The sequence below is a fragment of the Hippocampus bargibanti genome, linkage group LG01, assembly GCF_051943395.1.
Source record: "Hippocampus bargibanti isolate YZ-2025 linkage group LG01, ASM5194339v1, whole genome shotgun sequence".
NCBI classification, from domain to species: domain Eukaryota; kingdom Metazoa; phylum Chordata; class Actinopteri; order Syngnathiformes; family Syngnathidae; genus Hippocampus; species Hippocampus bargibanti.
This window is the reverse complement of record NC_142734.1, coordinates 20752804-20769539: the sequence shown is the minus strand read 5'-3', so window position 1 is coordinate 20769539 and position 16736 is coordinate 20752804. Positions and strand designations below refer to the sequence as shown.

The 16736-nt window shown below is 45.0% G+C and overlaps 1 protein-coding gene across 1 annotated transcript in view; it reads left to right on the top strand.

Moving 5' to 3' along the window:
* The window catches only part of plch2a (phospholipase C, eta 2a), a 90312-nt gene that overhangs the window by 52459 nt on the left and 21117 nt on the right, over window positions 1-16736 (top strand). Inside the window, exons 9-16 of the mRNA XM_089003251.1 lie at window positions 786-957; window positions 1336-1443; window positions 3016-3168; window positions 3335-3433; window positions 6731-6796; window positions 11535-11635; window positions 12067-12155; window positions 16167-16349. Of these exons, the coding sequence (XP_088859377.1) occupies window positions 786-957; window positions 1336-1443; window positions 3016-3168; window positions 3335-3433; window positions 6731-6796; window positions 11535-11635; window positions 12067-12155; window positions 16167-16349 (971 nt within the window). The remainder of the gene's footprint in view (window positions 1-785; window positions 958-1335; window positions 1444-3015; window positions 3169-3334; window positions 3434-6730; window positions 6797-11534; window positions 11636-12066; window positions 12156-16166; window positions 16350-16736) is intronic.

Sequence of the window (16736 nt, the reverse complement as noted above, 5' to 3'; positions counted from 1 at the left end):
CAGTACGACGTTAGTTTGCTGACAAAGTTTCTTGGATAAGAAGCGAAACGTCCGACACCTTCAAAGAAGTACAGATGACGGCTGAAGAAACCTTTTCATCGATCTAACACACACAGCTACTCCAATGTCATTATTGTTGATCTGCCAGAGTAGAATCCAGAGTTGGGCAATTTACAGAATTCTACCAGTCCATCGTTTGTAATTATTCTACAGCCTGGCCACCCATCTGTTATTGTCAGTCATCTTTTCTTTCAAACCAAGTGAAATTTTAATCAAAAGTCAGTATGTCATGTCATTTTACGTCGGCTCTCATCCTTTTGTATTTTTAAATGAATTATCGTGGACACTGCTCTACCTGAAAGGGTCAAAATAAGTCGAAACAAAAAATTGCTGTCATACGAAAGGACAATCACATATCCTAGCGACCAAACAGCCCTTCAGATGACAGATATGGGAAACATTGGAATTTAAAACTGCCAGCGACGACAAGGAATCTATTATGTGATATAACGCATCAATCATACATTAAAAAGGAACATATATTTGTCCACATTTTACCAAAAGGTGCTTTTGCTATTCATTTCATCTACTTGTCACTTCCTATTCATATTTCACGTAGCAGTGCATATGAAACCCCCAAAGTGAATTGATTTCTATACCATACCAACCCGATGGACCCAGGTGCATGACATTCCAAACAAATGAGACCATATTGTGTATGTTCTCTCCTGCGTCTCAGCATCGTAATGCCAATCTCCTGTGTGTCAATTTCTGCCGACTACCAGTTTCCCAGTCATCCTCTCCATAGAGAACCACTGCAGTGTCCCTCAACAAAAAAAGATGGCCCAGTACCTCATTGATATTCTAGGGGACAAACTCGATGTTTCCAACATCAAAGCGGAAAAGTCTGGATGGCTTCCCTCACCGGAAAACCTGAAGGGAAAGATCCTTGTTAAAGTAAGTTGAGTCTGTTGGTGTACCCTAACACACTTCAACTTGAAAAGTAGAAAAAATTGTCGTTTCAAACTAGTTTTTGACCTTTAGGGAGGGGCAGCTGCTTGAGCTTGTACTCAAGCAAAACTTGACATGACAAGGTTCCATAATGACTCGAACGCTGCAAATGACCAAATAAGTCCAAAAGGGAGCATATGGATACTACGGATGAACAAAGTGGTCTAGTAAATACATCCAATGAATTGATCTGTAGCCACCAGATGATTATTTGCTCATCTGACATAATTTTCCTGCAAGAACACAAATGCAAATTACACTTAGCAAGGACACTGATTTCTAAATTCCTTTCCACTTCTAAATGTCACAAATTTTCTCGATCAGGGTAAGAAATTGCCTCCAAACATCGATGAAAATGCAGAGGAGGGTGATGTGTCGGATGAAGACAGTGCAGATGAGATGGAGGATGACTGCAAGCTGATGAACGGAGATGTAAGCTTTTTTTAAAGCTGGACTGTACTTTATTGTGTGTTTCCTCTTTGGTGGGCATTGGTTTGATTAAAATGGAAGGTGATAACACTTTTTTTATGTGTATGTGCATACAGTGCATTTATCTGAATGGTTTAACCCAAATGCTCTCTCACTTGTTCATACTAATGTCGAATTTATTAGCTGACTATGAATTTAAATCCATGGATTGATGATAAAACGCGAGCCATCCTGTTTACTTTCGAGCACATTTAGTACAGTCTGGCTCCGCACTTGATTCTCTTGGTTTATTGCTGTATTCTGCCATCATGTGGCTGCACGCAGCATCCGCCTATTTTTGGTCAGGTAATTAATTTTAATTGTACTGTATTTAAATTTCAATGCATTTTAGATACTGGCATCTATAATCTGTATATGTTTTTCTATAGTGTCCATTAATAATGCTTTTTTTCCAAGATGACGCCTGAGTAGGCAGCCATCAGCAAGTGCTCTCATGAGCCTTGCTTTTTTTGTTGTTTTTGTCTTGTTATTGTGTTTTCTTTTGTCACTTTATGTTGTTGTGCGTCACATGGAACGGATACAGATTGTTTTTCAGCATTTTTGGCCATGACAATCATCGAGGAGACTGTGCTGAGCGGATGCGGCTTTCGGCAGGATGAATATGCCAGTACTGTTTTTGAATGGGAGGAATGTCGGAGCCATTTGACTGTCATCGCTGGACAGCTCTGAGGCCATTGTGCTTTTTTGCGCCTGTAATGGGCAGCATCTTCACAGCCCGGCTTTGTTCAGCGGAAAGGTCGGTGCTGTTGGACATTCTGTGGTTGGATGGATGCATGGCTTGAGGAGCCCACAATAAGAAGAAAGCAGCGTCAGCGCAGAGCGCCAATGCGTATGTGGAACTGTCGCGGCTTGGAATTGAAGCGGATTTATGTGGGATATGAGATGTGAGACAATGTCTTTTCGTCAATGGATGCTACAGCTTCGTGTTTGCTTTCAACATTTAGCTTGTAGTAAACGTACAAATTCCACCATGACGTCCCTGATCCACTGCTGACATGGATGCCTTGATCCTCTCCTCTTTCATCTAGAAGTGCTTCATGTCATCACAAAGAGGGTACAGCAAGTCCTGAAGAATGAATGACTCTGTGTCTTTGTGTTGTCATATTTGTTATTTTTGTTTTTTGTGTTTTATTCCCAAGATGGCGCCGCGTGAACACGCAGTGGCTCCCCTCTCCTGGAAAATTGGCATTTTCATGTTTATTATGTTTGTTAAAGTCATTATAAGTGCCTTGCATGCTGGGTCCGAGAGGACAGTAATTTCATCTGTGCTGTATGTCATGCATATTAGCATATTTGACAATAAAGCTGACTTTGACTTTTTTATCCACTTGAAATATATGAATCTGTTATGGGCTATCTGCGCATTTTTAAGCACCTTCATCTATGTTGAATTTAGGCTCACATCTATTATAATTTACATACAAAGTACAAGCTACACTATAATGCACACAAAACAATGTTTTCCCGTTTTCTATCAATTCTTAGCGATTTCATGTGATTTCTTTCCTCCTGCAGATGTCTGCCAACAGGAAGCAAATTGAGAACATGGCGAAGAAAAAGCTTGACAATCTGATGAAGGAGTCCAAAATTCGAGACAGGGAAGACCCAGACAGTTTCACCATCGCTGCACTTCCACCCTCTGGGCTTTTGGATGTAACTGGGTCAAAGGTATGCTCAAATAACAGAGTTCTACATAATAGTAGATGAGGAAATGGAGGATAAATTGCAATGACACATTCAGAGAAAGAAAAATCTAATCACGAAAGAATTGAAGGAGTGTTTTTCATAATGAATATCAAAGTTGTGTTCAAAAATGTGTTATATACGTCAACAGGCTAAAGGGCAGGATGGAGCAGTGAGATCGGAAGAGGCAAACACCAGCAGCAATAAGCGCACTGGCCACTCATTCATAGGGAGCTTCTCAAAACGCAAGGTTTGCTTTTTGTTTCCTCTTATGTTTTCTCTAGTAGTGTTTGGTCTTCCCATACAAGGGAACCAAACATGAACATGAGGCATTTTGGAATATAATGACGCCTGTGGGGTCTTTGTAATTGGAAACCCTTTTCAATCATAATGAAAATGAATATGAGTAAATATCAATAGCATTCGATGAAGTCAATTATGTGCCGATTTGAAACACTTTGATATGTAAAAAATAGATGACTAATATTAACGCAAGATAATTGTTATGATCTGGTTGCCGACCAACGGGTGGCGCTGTCGGCTCCGCCAGCAGCTGCACAGGTGCTGGTCGTCCCGATCAGTAGCGGACTGCCACGTTCGGATTGGCGACCAACGGGTAGCGCTGTCAGCCCTGCCTGCTGCCTCGCAGGTGCTGGTTGTTCCCAGTCAGTGATACTCAAAAGGACTCCCGGCAAGACCATTCGCTGTCGGGTCATTGTTGTATGCTTTGTATGCAATTGTATGCATTGTGCATTGTGTATGCATTGTATGCTGTATGTGTATGCACAAGCTGTGGAACGTCCGCGTCCACGTCAGTCCGAGACCCCACTCACCGCTGGATCCCGGAGCTGCTATGGATTGGTCTTGTTTCCCTGGTGCCGGGCAGTTCGCGTCCACGTTAGCCCACACCGCGTCGAGTTTGAATTGAGTCCCTCGACGAGCCGCAACGTCCACGCCAACGTCCGGTCGAGACCCGTTCCCATACGGCCGTCCGGGGTGCCACTCTGCGCCTAGCAGTACAACGTCTCCGTCGCGCCATGCGTCGTCACGTGAACGTGTGAGATGGATCGCACTCACGCTCACGATGATCCGTGCTGCGTCCACGTTCACTTCAGGCCGAGTCCCGTTCCCATCAGGCCGCCGCCCATCATATGCTGTTCATATATCATATATATGTCGGACCCACCTGCACCTGCACGGGTGCTGGTCGTCCCGATCAGTGGCGGACTGCCACATTGGGATTGGCGACCAACAGGTAGTGCTGTCAGCTGGCTGCTGCCTTGCAGGTGCTGGTCGTTCCCAATCAGTGACACTCAAAAGGACTCCCGGCTCGACCATTCGCTGTTAGGTCATTGTTGTATGCTTTGTATGCTTTATGCATTTTGCATGTATTGGATGCTGTGCATGTGTTTGTTTCACCTTGGACTTTTACTCCTGGTTTTCTTTTGATACTTTGTATTTTTCTGTTCAGATGATTTTGATGTTTTAGATTTTGATCCTGCTCACTTTATTTTAATACAATCTGTCAAACACAACCTCCTGCCTGCTTTTTTGGGATCCGCGACTGCCATCACCACCTTGCAAACCGTGACAATAATCTTCTATGCACCAATTCACAATGCTTTGACCGCACATAGTTGCTTATGTTGCGCTCTCCACTATGGTAAGGGAGATACGGTGTTGTGGGATACAGAAAAAAAAACCACAAGACAAGCAGTGCGACTTCAACGGACAGTTAGGACGGCGGAAAAAATCATTGGCACCGCCCTACCCACTCTCGAGGACTTGCACACTGCAAGAATCCAAACTAGGGCGCGGAAAATCCTACTGGACCCTCCGCACCCTGCCCACCACCTTTTCCAGCTACTCCCCTCAGGCAGGCGCTACCGATCCATGCGCACCAAATCCAGCAGACATTTAAACAGCTTCTTCCCCCAAGCCATTAACTCAACGCCAAAATGGAACTGTATAGTGCCACTTAGCATTTTTTTTTTTAACAACGATACTAGTGCAGCGTGTTCTACCGGAAACAAATTCCTTGTGTGTTCTACATATTTGGCAATAAAGATGATTCTGATTCTGATTCTGATTCTGATATATCTTGACTCAACAGTGGTTTACTTCGAATGCCCAGATGTAATGCAAACGTATTCGTACAACTTCCTGTCCAACCCTGTAAATCGGTCCGACACGAAACACTAACTACACAATTACGCATGGTATTATGAACTGCATCAAAATATGAACTATAATAATGAACAGTTTACAGACAGGAACTCTTTTCATACATTCTGTTTAGATTATAATAACAGTTTACAGACTGGAACTCTTTTCATACATTCCGTTTGAATTATACTCATCAGAGGTCTTCTTTTGTCCATCTCACTGTACTATCAAACAGAAGTGTCGATTAACCATCTCTGTAGTAATCCGGAACATAATAAGGGTGTGCACCATACATCCAAGGCATTGTCTGTTCACCATAACATGGTGCTGTCCCTACATTGTAACAAGATGGCGAACCAAGCCTATCATACGGAATACCTTGGGTCTCCTGTGCTCTCGTCGTGGTCGTTGATTTTTCCCAATATCAGAATTACTGGGGTGTGGATGGGGAAAAGGGGGGCACACCATCACAGGTGGATCATCTTCCTGACCAATGTTGCCCTCCTGAGGTTGGTCAACTTCCGCAGCTCCCGGCCGGCTCTGTCCCCGGCAGTTCATTCCCCGGTTGATTGTCATCATGATGGGTTGTCTCCACGAATCTCACATCCCGCAGTTCTGGCGAGTCTGGTCGGGCGCTCTGGTGATGCAACACTGGATAATACTCATCCTCCTCATCATCCTCTTCTGAATCCATCTCTGGCATCTTATTCGATCGTTGCCGAGTGGACTTTTTCTTTGACTGGGGCTGTAGTGAAGTCTCTAATGGCAAATGATCACATGGCAGAAAGAGATTGTGGTGGAGTATCCTAGATCTGCCCTTCCCCCTCTCAGGTTTCAGCTCATAAACTGGAATGTCTTTGCTGACTTGACGAACGACTATATGAACAACATCCTCCCAGTGGTTGTCTGTGATCGCCCACTTCAGCACCAAAAATTCTAACTTGCCCGAGTGTAAGTTATAATTCTTCTCAGCTGCCGTTAAAGTCCGAGAGCCATAGGCTATCACGCGAAGTTTGCCATTTTGTCTTTGGTACAACACAGCACCTAAACCCCGGTTGGTGGCATCTGTATGCAAAATGAAAGGATGCGCGAAGTCAGGAAAACCTAAAACTGGTGGTTGAACTAAACAGACTATAAGCTGCTCTAACACTGACTGATGCTCATCACTCCACTCAATACGTGTGTTGGAAGACACACTGTTATGTCTCACTTTCCATTTTTTTCTTTGGTGCTGCTGAGTCTCGATATTCAGAGGGGCTTTAAGCAAATCATACAAGGGACTAGAAATACAAGAGAAATCTTTGATGTATTGCCTATAACAGCTTAATAGTCCCAAAATGGCTCGAAGCTCACTGACAGTGCCTGGCTGCCTGTTTTTCAGGGCACGCACTGCTGCTGTATCTGCTGGGTCCATCCTGCTCCCCTCAGCAGAGACAATCCTACCGAGGTACCTCACTTCCGACTTGAAGAGGTCACACTTCGGGATTTGAGTTTTATTCCATTTTCTCTGAGATGTCGCAACACTCGCCTGACGTCCTCAACGTGGTTGTAACCGCTGGTTGTAACCGCTGAAAACAAGGATGTCATCAAGATAGGGCACACATATTTTGTCCCGTAATCCCTCCAGACATTACGTTTGTGTAAGCTCTCAGTCATAAAGGAGTGGTCCATCGATGAGAAGGTTTCTTCATCTGTACTTTTTTCAAAAAGTACAGATGACGGCTGAAGAAACCTTCTCATCGACCCTCCAGACATTGTTCCATGCACCGCTGGAACGCTGCTGTTGCATTCATGAGTCCAAAACGGATTCGAATCCGTTCATAAAGGCCCCAAGGGGTCACGAAGGCGGCCAGGTGTCGGCTCCCTTTGGACATGAACCCCTGGTGGTATGCTTTGCCTTGGTCCAGAAGCGAGAAGATGGTGTTACCCCCAAGGCTGTCCACCACGTCCTGTACCGGTGGGATGGGGTGCCGGTCAGGGTGTGTTTTCCGATTCAGCTCTCTGTAGTCAATACATAAGCGCAGTGCACCATCTTTTTTCCTGACACAGACGACAGGGGATGAGTAGGAGGAAGTGGACTTTTCCACCCACCCCTGCGCTATCAAGTCCTGTAAATAGTCTTTCACTTCTCTGTACAGTGGCTTTGGTACAGACATATATGTCTTTGAAACGGGCTCTGTGTCTTTTAACAAAATGTCCATTTTTCACACACCCTATGTCGTCATCCGATTTTGAAAATGATGCCGATTCCTCTCTCAACATCTGCTGAACAGTCTTTCTTTTATCTTCGTCCAGATGAGAAAGGTCAATTGGGGGGGTCCCACTGCTCACTAATAGGGATGGTGGTATCCTGGACATGGACCTCATTGACAACCGCTGAAGGAAGGTCTCTTTTAAATATGTTAGCTGGGTAGACAGACCCTACTGACTGCACTGAACCAACAACAGTCTTTACTGGTAACCTAATGTCATGGTTGGTAGGGTTCTGGACACTAACAACTATCTTAGGGATAGAACCTGCCTTGACTGAGACCAACGAGCCACCTGGCCACTGTGGGTTTACACTTGGCTCAAAAACCAATGCAACATCTTCCTTAAAGGGCTTAGCCTGTACTTTGCATGGAATAAAAAGTGAGCTATGCCTAGCTATAGTGAATCTGTCATTTGTTGTTTTTACACGGTACTCATGCGCTTGTCCCACACTAAGTGCCTTTATGAAAGTGGATGCTTTATTGCGCTTAAGGTGGGGAAAAGCTAGCTAACCGATTTCAAGAGCTTTTCTGTATCTCCTTTGTGTGTCTCATCAGAGAGGCTATCTAACACAAGACGCTCAATGACATTAAACCCTATGATAGGACACTGTTGCTGGTTACCTTTTAGTACTAAAACTGGTACAAGTAGCCCTGGGTCATTAACACCAAGTTTAAATGGTATCCAATCCATCCTACATAAGGCATATCTGTTCCATTAGCTGCCACAATATTGAGAGTATTATCAGGGTCAATAAGCTCATTCACAGTTTTCAATGACATGTCAGGTAAGTTCGTTTGTTTCCATAACTCATCTACAGCACACACCTGTGACCCCAAGTCCCAGAGTGCTTGAACCCTTTTGTTACCCAAAAAGCACCAAATAAGACATTTATTTCCCACTAACTCCCTGACCGAAGGTAATTTGTCACACTGTTTCTTATCTGTACACTCGACAAATGACTGCTTATGTCTCTTCTGAACGGGGCCACATGTATGGGGCATACATTCCATTTTCATAGCACCACTGTAACACTGGGACCTATCTGTCTCTGTGGTCACACCATGTCCCACTGGGGTAACCCTTTCTAGTTTAAAGCGTGGCTCCTGGCTGGGTTCTGGGCTTTGCAGCCTGCTCTGAAATGTTCACTACTTCCACATTTAAAACAGTGCTGACAATATTCTTCACATGTCTGAGCCGCAGGCGACGGTGGTATGTAGTACTGCTGAAGGGCGAACCACTGCTGGAACTGTGCTGCCTCCCTCATCGGCCTGGGGCCTGGTGCTGGGTGGTACTGCTGAAGAGCTCCTGGGGAGTGATGGGTGTAGTAGTGCCTGGCTGGTGGATCTACCTGATATGGCAGGGGTCGGGAACCTATGGCTCGTGAGCCATATATGGCTCTTTTGATGATTGCATATGGCTCACCGATAAAACTAAATACATATTCTCGTTTTTTCCGCCGTTGATTTCCCGTTGGGGCTGCAGTTGGCGGAAAGCGCAATTTTGATTGGATGACACTGGCCGTCAGTCGAAACAGGTAAACGCCTCTTTAAATGAGCCCCACAAGTGCACTTCAGCTTGAATGCATCGGAGCATTAGCCTTTGAGGAGAGAAAATGTTCTGATTCTAATTTCCAATGAAACAATACCATTGATGAAACAGTCGAGTGTAAGTGACATTTTAACAAGTCCCATGTTAACGTTAGCATCAACATACTTCTGGGAGAAGTATATTGCAGATAGCAAGTGTGGAAGCTTATGAGCCGTGTGCAGGCTATCTAGCAGTAACTTCGCCTCTGAACCGGCAAGATGAATTTCATTCCGATCGTTTGCCTGGATTTTTACTCATCACGAGGAACGGAAAACCATTCATGTTAACGGTGAGTACTATCACAAAGTTATTTTAAATAATACATTCTGATATTTTGTTGAAAAGTGGCCGCGCGTGTTTGCGTGTGTGTACGCGCACACGCGCGTTTGTATGGGCGTGCGCACACACCCGTGTGTGTGCGTGTGTGTGTGTGTGTGTGTGTGTGTGTGTGTGTGTGTGTGTGTGTGTGTGTGTGTGTGTGTGTGTGTGTGTGCGCGCGCGCGCGTGGCTCTCGCTGAAGAACATTTCTAAACATTTTACTTTTATGGCTCTCTTAGTCAAAAAGGTTCCCGACCCCTGTGATATGGTGAAGGTGGAGTGAAGACGACCTGTTCAGGGTAGTGGTCAGGCAGGCGTTCAGGTCCTCCGCTGGTGGGCTGAGAAGTGGCTGTTGGTTTGGTCTAAATAGTCGTTCATTCGGCACAGTAACAGTACTCTGCTTTAAGACTGTCTTCTTCCCAATCGGGGCTGGTGTGTCATCTAACTGGACAGTGTTCACCGTAGTCACCCACGCAGCAGCATTTTTTTCCTGTCGCTCTTTTTCATTTGCACATGCTATGTTTAATTTTTCTAATAGTACTTCATCTGATGTGGTGGTTAGCAGGAGGAAAGGTTGCATGTCACTCTTTACATTGTCACTCAGTAACCCTGTCAGAACTGTGTGCAGGAATAAACTCTGGACCAATGTAGGATCATACTTCACACCTGATTCGGCCTCTTGAGATGCAAAAAGAATCCTTTGACGAAGGTCCATTGCACGGAGTAGAAAGTTCTGCGGGGACTCTTTATTAGTCTGCACTTCCGATGAGAGCTGCTTGTACAATTCAGTGGCTCCTCTCTCCTCATCGTGAGAGCGGAGAATCCTTTGCAAAGAAGATAGGGTGAGGTTTTCTTTCCCTTCGAGATAGCTTCTCAACTGCAGACCTGGTGTTATGGCACAAACCACTGCGTCGATGATCTCATACCCCTGGTAGCCTTTACTGAGCCCACTTTCTATCTGTTTTGACCAAACTAGTAAATGTGAGTTTATCTTTTTGTCCGAGCTCACCTATTTGTCCAGATATCTTGAAATCTTTGCGCCAGGGGGCACTATGCTTCTTTTTCGCACTGCATCTTCACCTTTTTCACTTGTTTTGGCTATCCCTAGTTCAAAATATTTTTTTACTTTCAATCAAGTCCTTTACACATAGCAAATAAGACATTCCTCCGTCTTCTAGCTGGAATTCAGCTCTTTCAATGTAGTTTGACACAATATTAATTAGTTGGCCTCGAGTCTTACCTGTAAGTTGCTCTCTTTTCAGTCCAGATATTTAGATTCCAGCACATAACTCGGACAACTGTTGAAAATTCAGTCCAAATAACTGTAATTCCTCTAACTCCATTTTCGAGAGGGTACACGCAGTTCAACTGGCCTGATTCATTTCATAGACTTCCTGTGCCCTCTAGTGGTGGATGTACACACAGAGATGCAACCAGAGCTCATGTAGAAAAAAAACAGTAAACGGCGATGCCACTCCGACTGGGTTGATTGGGGATATTCCGCGCGAGCTTGCACCCACGGCGAGTAGACAACACTTGAACGCAAATATCCCAGCGGTACTGCCAAAATGTTACGCTCTCCACTATGGTAAGGGAGATACGGTGTTGTGGGATCCAGAAAAAAACCACAAGACACGCAGTGCGATACGTCTTGACTCAACTGTGGTACAACAACTTCCTGTCCAACCCTGTAAATCGGTCCGACACGAAACACTAACCGAAGCAGGCGTTCCTTGTTTAAATAAACATTTTCGATATACGTATATCATTTGTAAACCAATGTAACTATGCGAATGTAACCAAAATACTAAATAAGATACATTCCAACCTGTTACACTTGCCGTTAAGATACCATCTGTAACATAACAGCACATATTTGAGTTTTTCAGTAAATAACCAGGCAGCCAGGTCCTCTCCTTTAAAAAAAAATCTGTGAGGCAAACGCCACAGTTGCAAATGTTTCTGGTGAGGAGTTGTTCTCTAGGACGGCTATTCATATTCTGTGCTGTTATTGTTTCCCTCAACAGAAAAAAATAACAAAATTGAAGAAGACTTCAAGTTTGGAAGACACAGATACGGACCAAGAAAGCTCCAGCAGTGCATCACGAGCACCCATACATCACAATAAGTAAGACACACACACACACACACACACACACACACACACACACACACACACACACACACACACACACACACACACACACACACACACACACACACATAAACCACGTGACTGTTATTCATGTTTAGTTTTTCAAATACACTGGAAAATTTTGGGGGGAGAGAATAATATTTCGCTTTTTCAAAACGGTTACATCATACTTTGTTGTTACTTGGAGTCTCTGGCTCCCTCTCCACAAATTCTCCATCAGTCAATCAATCAAATATCTCAAACTCACAGGCCTCTAATTCAATAATCATAATTTAAACAGGTCAGATTTATCATTTGTGGCAGCCCGGTAGTTGACTAGTTAGTGCGTTGGGGTTCATTTCTGGCTCCGAAAATGGATGGATGTACATGTATTTATCATTTGTGGCCAATTTCTAACCCTCCAGAAAGAAGAAAACCATGAAGTTGTCCAGAGCATTGTCAGACCTGGTCAAATACACATGCTCTGTGGCCCTCTATGATGTTGAAGCACAAGGTGTGTTCACTACACTTATTCACACTCTCATATTATACAATTGTTAGTTCAACATGTGTTGTACAAATTCAATAACACAACAGAATATAGAAGTGCCTAATGGATTAAAAAATATTGGCACTTCAATATTAGAGGGTTTGCTCACCATGCATTTACATTATTACAAGGTTTTTATTCCAGTAATGAAATGTCTTATGAAATACTCACCATTGACATGAATTATTTTCATATTCCTCATGATTGGTAAAAATCCAGCCAAATGATCGAAAGGAAAGTCAACTTGCCAGGTCCATATGCAAAATTACTGATTGCTAACCGGCATACTGCACATTAGCTTGCACGCTTACTTTCTGTTGTCTCTCACAGAAGTATATTGATGCGAATGTAGCATGGGGCTTCTCAAAGTGCCACTGACATTCGACTGTCTTATGGACAAGACGGCGCCCACCCCTGTGCGGCTGCCTCCACAGCAGCTCTTTCCTTTTCTTTTCTACTTTTTCATTTATTTATTTTCTGTTTGTGCTTTGTTTACTTTCGTTCCCTAAACCAGCGGGGAGGAGATGGGCATCTTCACTTTTGCTCATGACTGTAATTTTTTACTTTTTCACCGCTCCTGTTAACGGGGAAACCACTCGCACTCGGAATCCCATTGTGTACAGTCGAGACCAGCTACTAGCATGGCGAGCCAATAGCGGAGTAACGGCCGCCGCACCGGACATCCCCGACTAGCTGAGGAGGAGAAAACGAGGATGTCGGGCCGGGAAAGATCGCCACAAAAGAACGAGAAAATACCAAGCTGGCGGCGCTAACACGGCACCAGAGGGAGTACCGGGAAGCCAGCTTGCTACTCGTCACGGAGACATGGCTATCGACAATTACTCCGGACACTCACGCTGAGTTGGAGGGCTTCCAACTCGTACGAGCGGACATAAATGCAGGCAGCGGTAAGCAGAAAGGAGGGGGGATTGCTGTGTTTGTGAATGACAAATGGTGCAACCCTGGGCACATCACGGTGAAGGAAAAACTCGTCGCCGTTTCCGATGCCCTCATGACTGTTGTAAACAAGCTGCAAACCCAGTCCCCCAATGCCTTGTTCATCATCTCAGGGGACTTCAATCACGTTTCCCTGGAATGCTCCCTCCCAACACATTCACACAGACAATAACATATTGGACTTATTCTACTGAAATGCCAAACATGCACACAAACCCTCCCCCCTCTCGGAAGAGCAGAATGCAATATGGTATATCTCCAGCCTGTGTACAAACCCCTTGTCCAGAGCAACAAGCTGTGACCCGCACGGTCAGAAGATGGTCCACAGAAGCTGAAGAAGCTCTGCGGGACTGTTCTGACTCAACCAGGTGGGAGGTCTTCACTGAGATTCATGGGGAAGACATTGATTCACTCACCGACACCATCACAGACTAAATTAACTTTTGTGAACAAAACACCGTACCCGCCAGGACTGTGCCGTGTTTTTCCAACAACAAACCACGCATTAATCCCGGCATAAAAACCCTCCTGAAGGAAAAGAAAAGGGCTTTTGTGTCGGGCAACAGAGAGGAACTGAAGGCCGTGCATACCCAACTGAGGAGGAAGATCAGAGAGGGGAAGAAGGCCTACAGGATGAAAATGGAGGAGCAGCTGCAAGCCAGCAATGTCGCTGGTGTCTGGAAGGGCTTGAAAAACATCTCAGGCCACAAAAGCCCAGTGACATTGAACGAAAAAGACAAGGACTGGGCAGATGAACTCAACCGCTTTTTCAGTCGGTTTGACAAGTCGCCAGTCGCCCCCGGCCCACCGTCAACTTCACCTGTAGCTGCACCTGCACCAACTCTCACTGGGGCCTTACCCTCCCTGCCCCCTCTCACGACCAGCTTCCCGCAACCAACAACTGCCCTCCCAACTGTTGCCACACCCTCAGCTGCCACTCTGCCTCCACGTTCCTGCCTGTCTGTCACAACTGCGCAGGTGAGGAACCAAATGAGGAGGATGCAGGTGAGGAAGGCAGCAGGTCCGGATGACATCAGTTCCCGACTCCTCAAGACCTGCTCCGACCAGTTGTGTGTCATTGTCCAGCACTTGTTCAACCTGAGCCTGAAGACGCAGGAGAGACTCTTCCTCGCCCACCTGCGACCGCTGGCAAGATCATCGCTTGACCCGCTACAGAGGATGCCATCATCTACCTCCTGCACTCGGCGTTGCTGCACCTGGAGAATGCTGGGAGCACGGTGAGGATCATGTTCTTCGATTTCTCCAGTGCCTTCAACACCATCCAGCCAAATCTACTGGGGGACAAGCTGCGGCATTCCGGAGTCGACCACCACCTCCCATTCTGGATTACAGATTACCTCACATACAGGCCACAATACGTGAGGGTAAAGAACTGTGAGTCGGACAGGCTTCTCTGCAGCACCGGAGCGCCGCAGGGGACAGTCCTGACTGCATTCCGGTTCACCCTCTACACCTCGGACTTCAACTACAACACCTCAACCTGCCACCTTCAGAAGTTCTCTGATGACTCAGCTATTGTCGGCCTCATTACAGAGGGATACGAGCGGGAGTACAGGGAACTGACAAAGGACTTTGTGGACTGATGCCAGCAGAATCACCTTCAGATCAACACTGGGAAAACCAAGGAGCTGGTAGTGGATTTCTGCAGGAAACAATCCTTACCGGCACCGTTGAACATCCAAGGTTCGGGCATTGAGAGGGTGACCTCCTACAAGTACCTGGGTGTTTCAACAATAAACTGGACTACAAACACGGTTGCCCTAATCAAAAAGGGACAGAGTCGCCTCTTCCTACTCAGGAAACTGAGGTCTTTTGGAGTTCAGGGGTCACTCCTAAAAACTTTCTCTGACTCTGTGGTGGCTTCAGCCATCCACTATGGAATTGTCTGCTGGTCAGGCAGCATCACTACCTGGGACAGGAAGTGACTGGAGCGCCTTGTCAAGAGGGCCAGTTCAGTCCTGGGCTGCTCGCTGCACTCTCTGGAGGAGGTGGGCAACAGACGGACGCTAGCTAAACTAAAAGCTATGATGGACGGCCCCTCCCACAGCCTCCTGCCCACCCTGACAGCACTGGGTAGCTCCTTCAGCCAGAGACTATTACACAGGAGAGGTATCGCCGCTCGTTCCTACCGACTGCTGTCAGGCTTTGCAATTCTCAATGATCATATGTAAAAAAAAAACTGGACACTTGTAAATATGGGTTGATGCAATATATCAATAGGACTTTCTTGATGCTTGCACTCTGTACAGTTTTTTTTATCAAACGGTTTTGCACATTTACATTTGCACAGTATACAGTTGACATTTTTATTTTGTTATGCTTAGAATATCTTGTTTTCTATCCTTTCATCACCCCCAACCCATCCCCTTTCAAATTTCTGCTTTGGACTGCAAATTTCCCCATTGTGGGACGAATAAATGTTTTCTGATTCTGACTGTCATCGATGGTATTGTTTCATTGCCAATCACGGCAGAACCTGTTCTCTCCAAAAAGGCGAATCCTTCGGTCCATTCAACCTCAAGTGTACAATACTCGTCATCTTTTTTTACCCGTCGGGCTTATTCAAAAGAGGGCGTTTTTCTGTTTTAACATCAACGGTCAGTATCAGCCAATCAAATTTGCGCTTTCAGCCAACTGTTAGGTCATATAATTGAATCAAAATTGTGCTTTCAGCCAACTGCAGCCCAACAGGAAGGACAGGGAAATAGCAAGAATATGTAATATGTAATTTTATATTTTTTTTAGATTGTGATAAACTATACCCGTTAGTGATTAATATTCATAATTTTATTGCAGGTGGAAAATAAAAATTACCTCTAATTATTTGGCTTAATTTGGTAGAGGTGGCCAGTACCATGGAGGACGATTAAGGCAAAAAACGAAAATATTGATGACAAGATTGCAAGCAGTTGTGTGACGTTAAACACTGCTTATAATGTTATAATCATACTCAATTGTTTCGTATTTTAATGCATTTTTGTGTGCCATGAATGGTAGCCAACTGCAGCTGGCAGGTTTCATCCTTGAGTGAAACCAAAGCCCATCAGGTGATGCAGCAGAAAGCCAGCTCCTTCAACCATTTTAACCAGCGACAGCTCTCACGCATCTACCCATCTTCTTATCGTGTGGACTCCTCAAATTTTAACCCTCAGCCCTTCTGGAATGCAGGTTGCCAACTTGGTATGCTCGTGCACACTTTGACACTCTCTTCTCTCTTTATATAAGTTTTGCTGCCTTTGCTTGTGACTCCGACAGCATGTTTTTGTGTTTGTTTATTTTTTTCACTGAATCCATTTGTTTGGCATTTGGGCAAACACGTTCAGTCTGGCTAACAGCACCTGACTTGGGGGAGAAAAAAGAGAGAAAAGGTACACAATCAAGTGCCAGACTGTATAATTTGGTTTTGAGTGCGGCTGCGCATGGCACAGGGGGGAAACATTTCAGTTTTTTTTTCTCCAAAATGATACATGGAGTAGTTATAAGAATGGAAATATTTGCCTAAAGGGGGGAAAAACATTACTCTTGTGTCATTTCCGATATTTATGGAACAAAGTCTTTCCCTGGTCT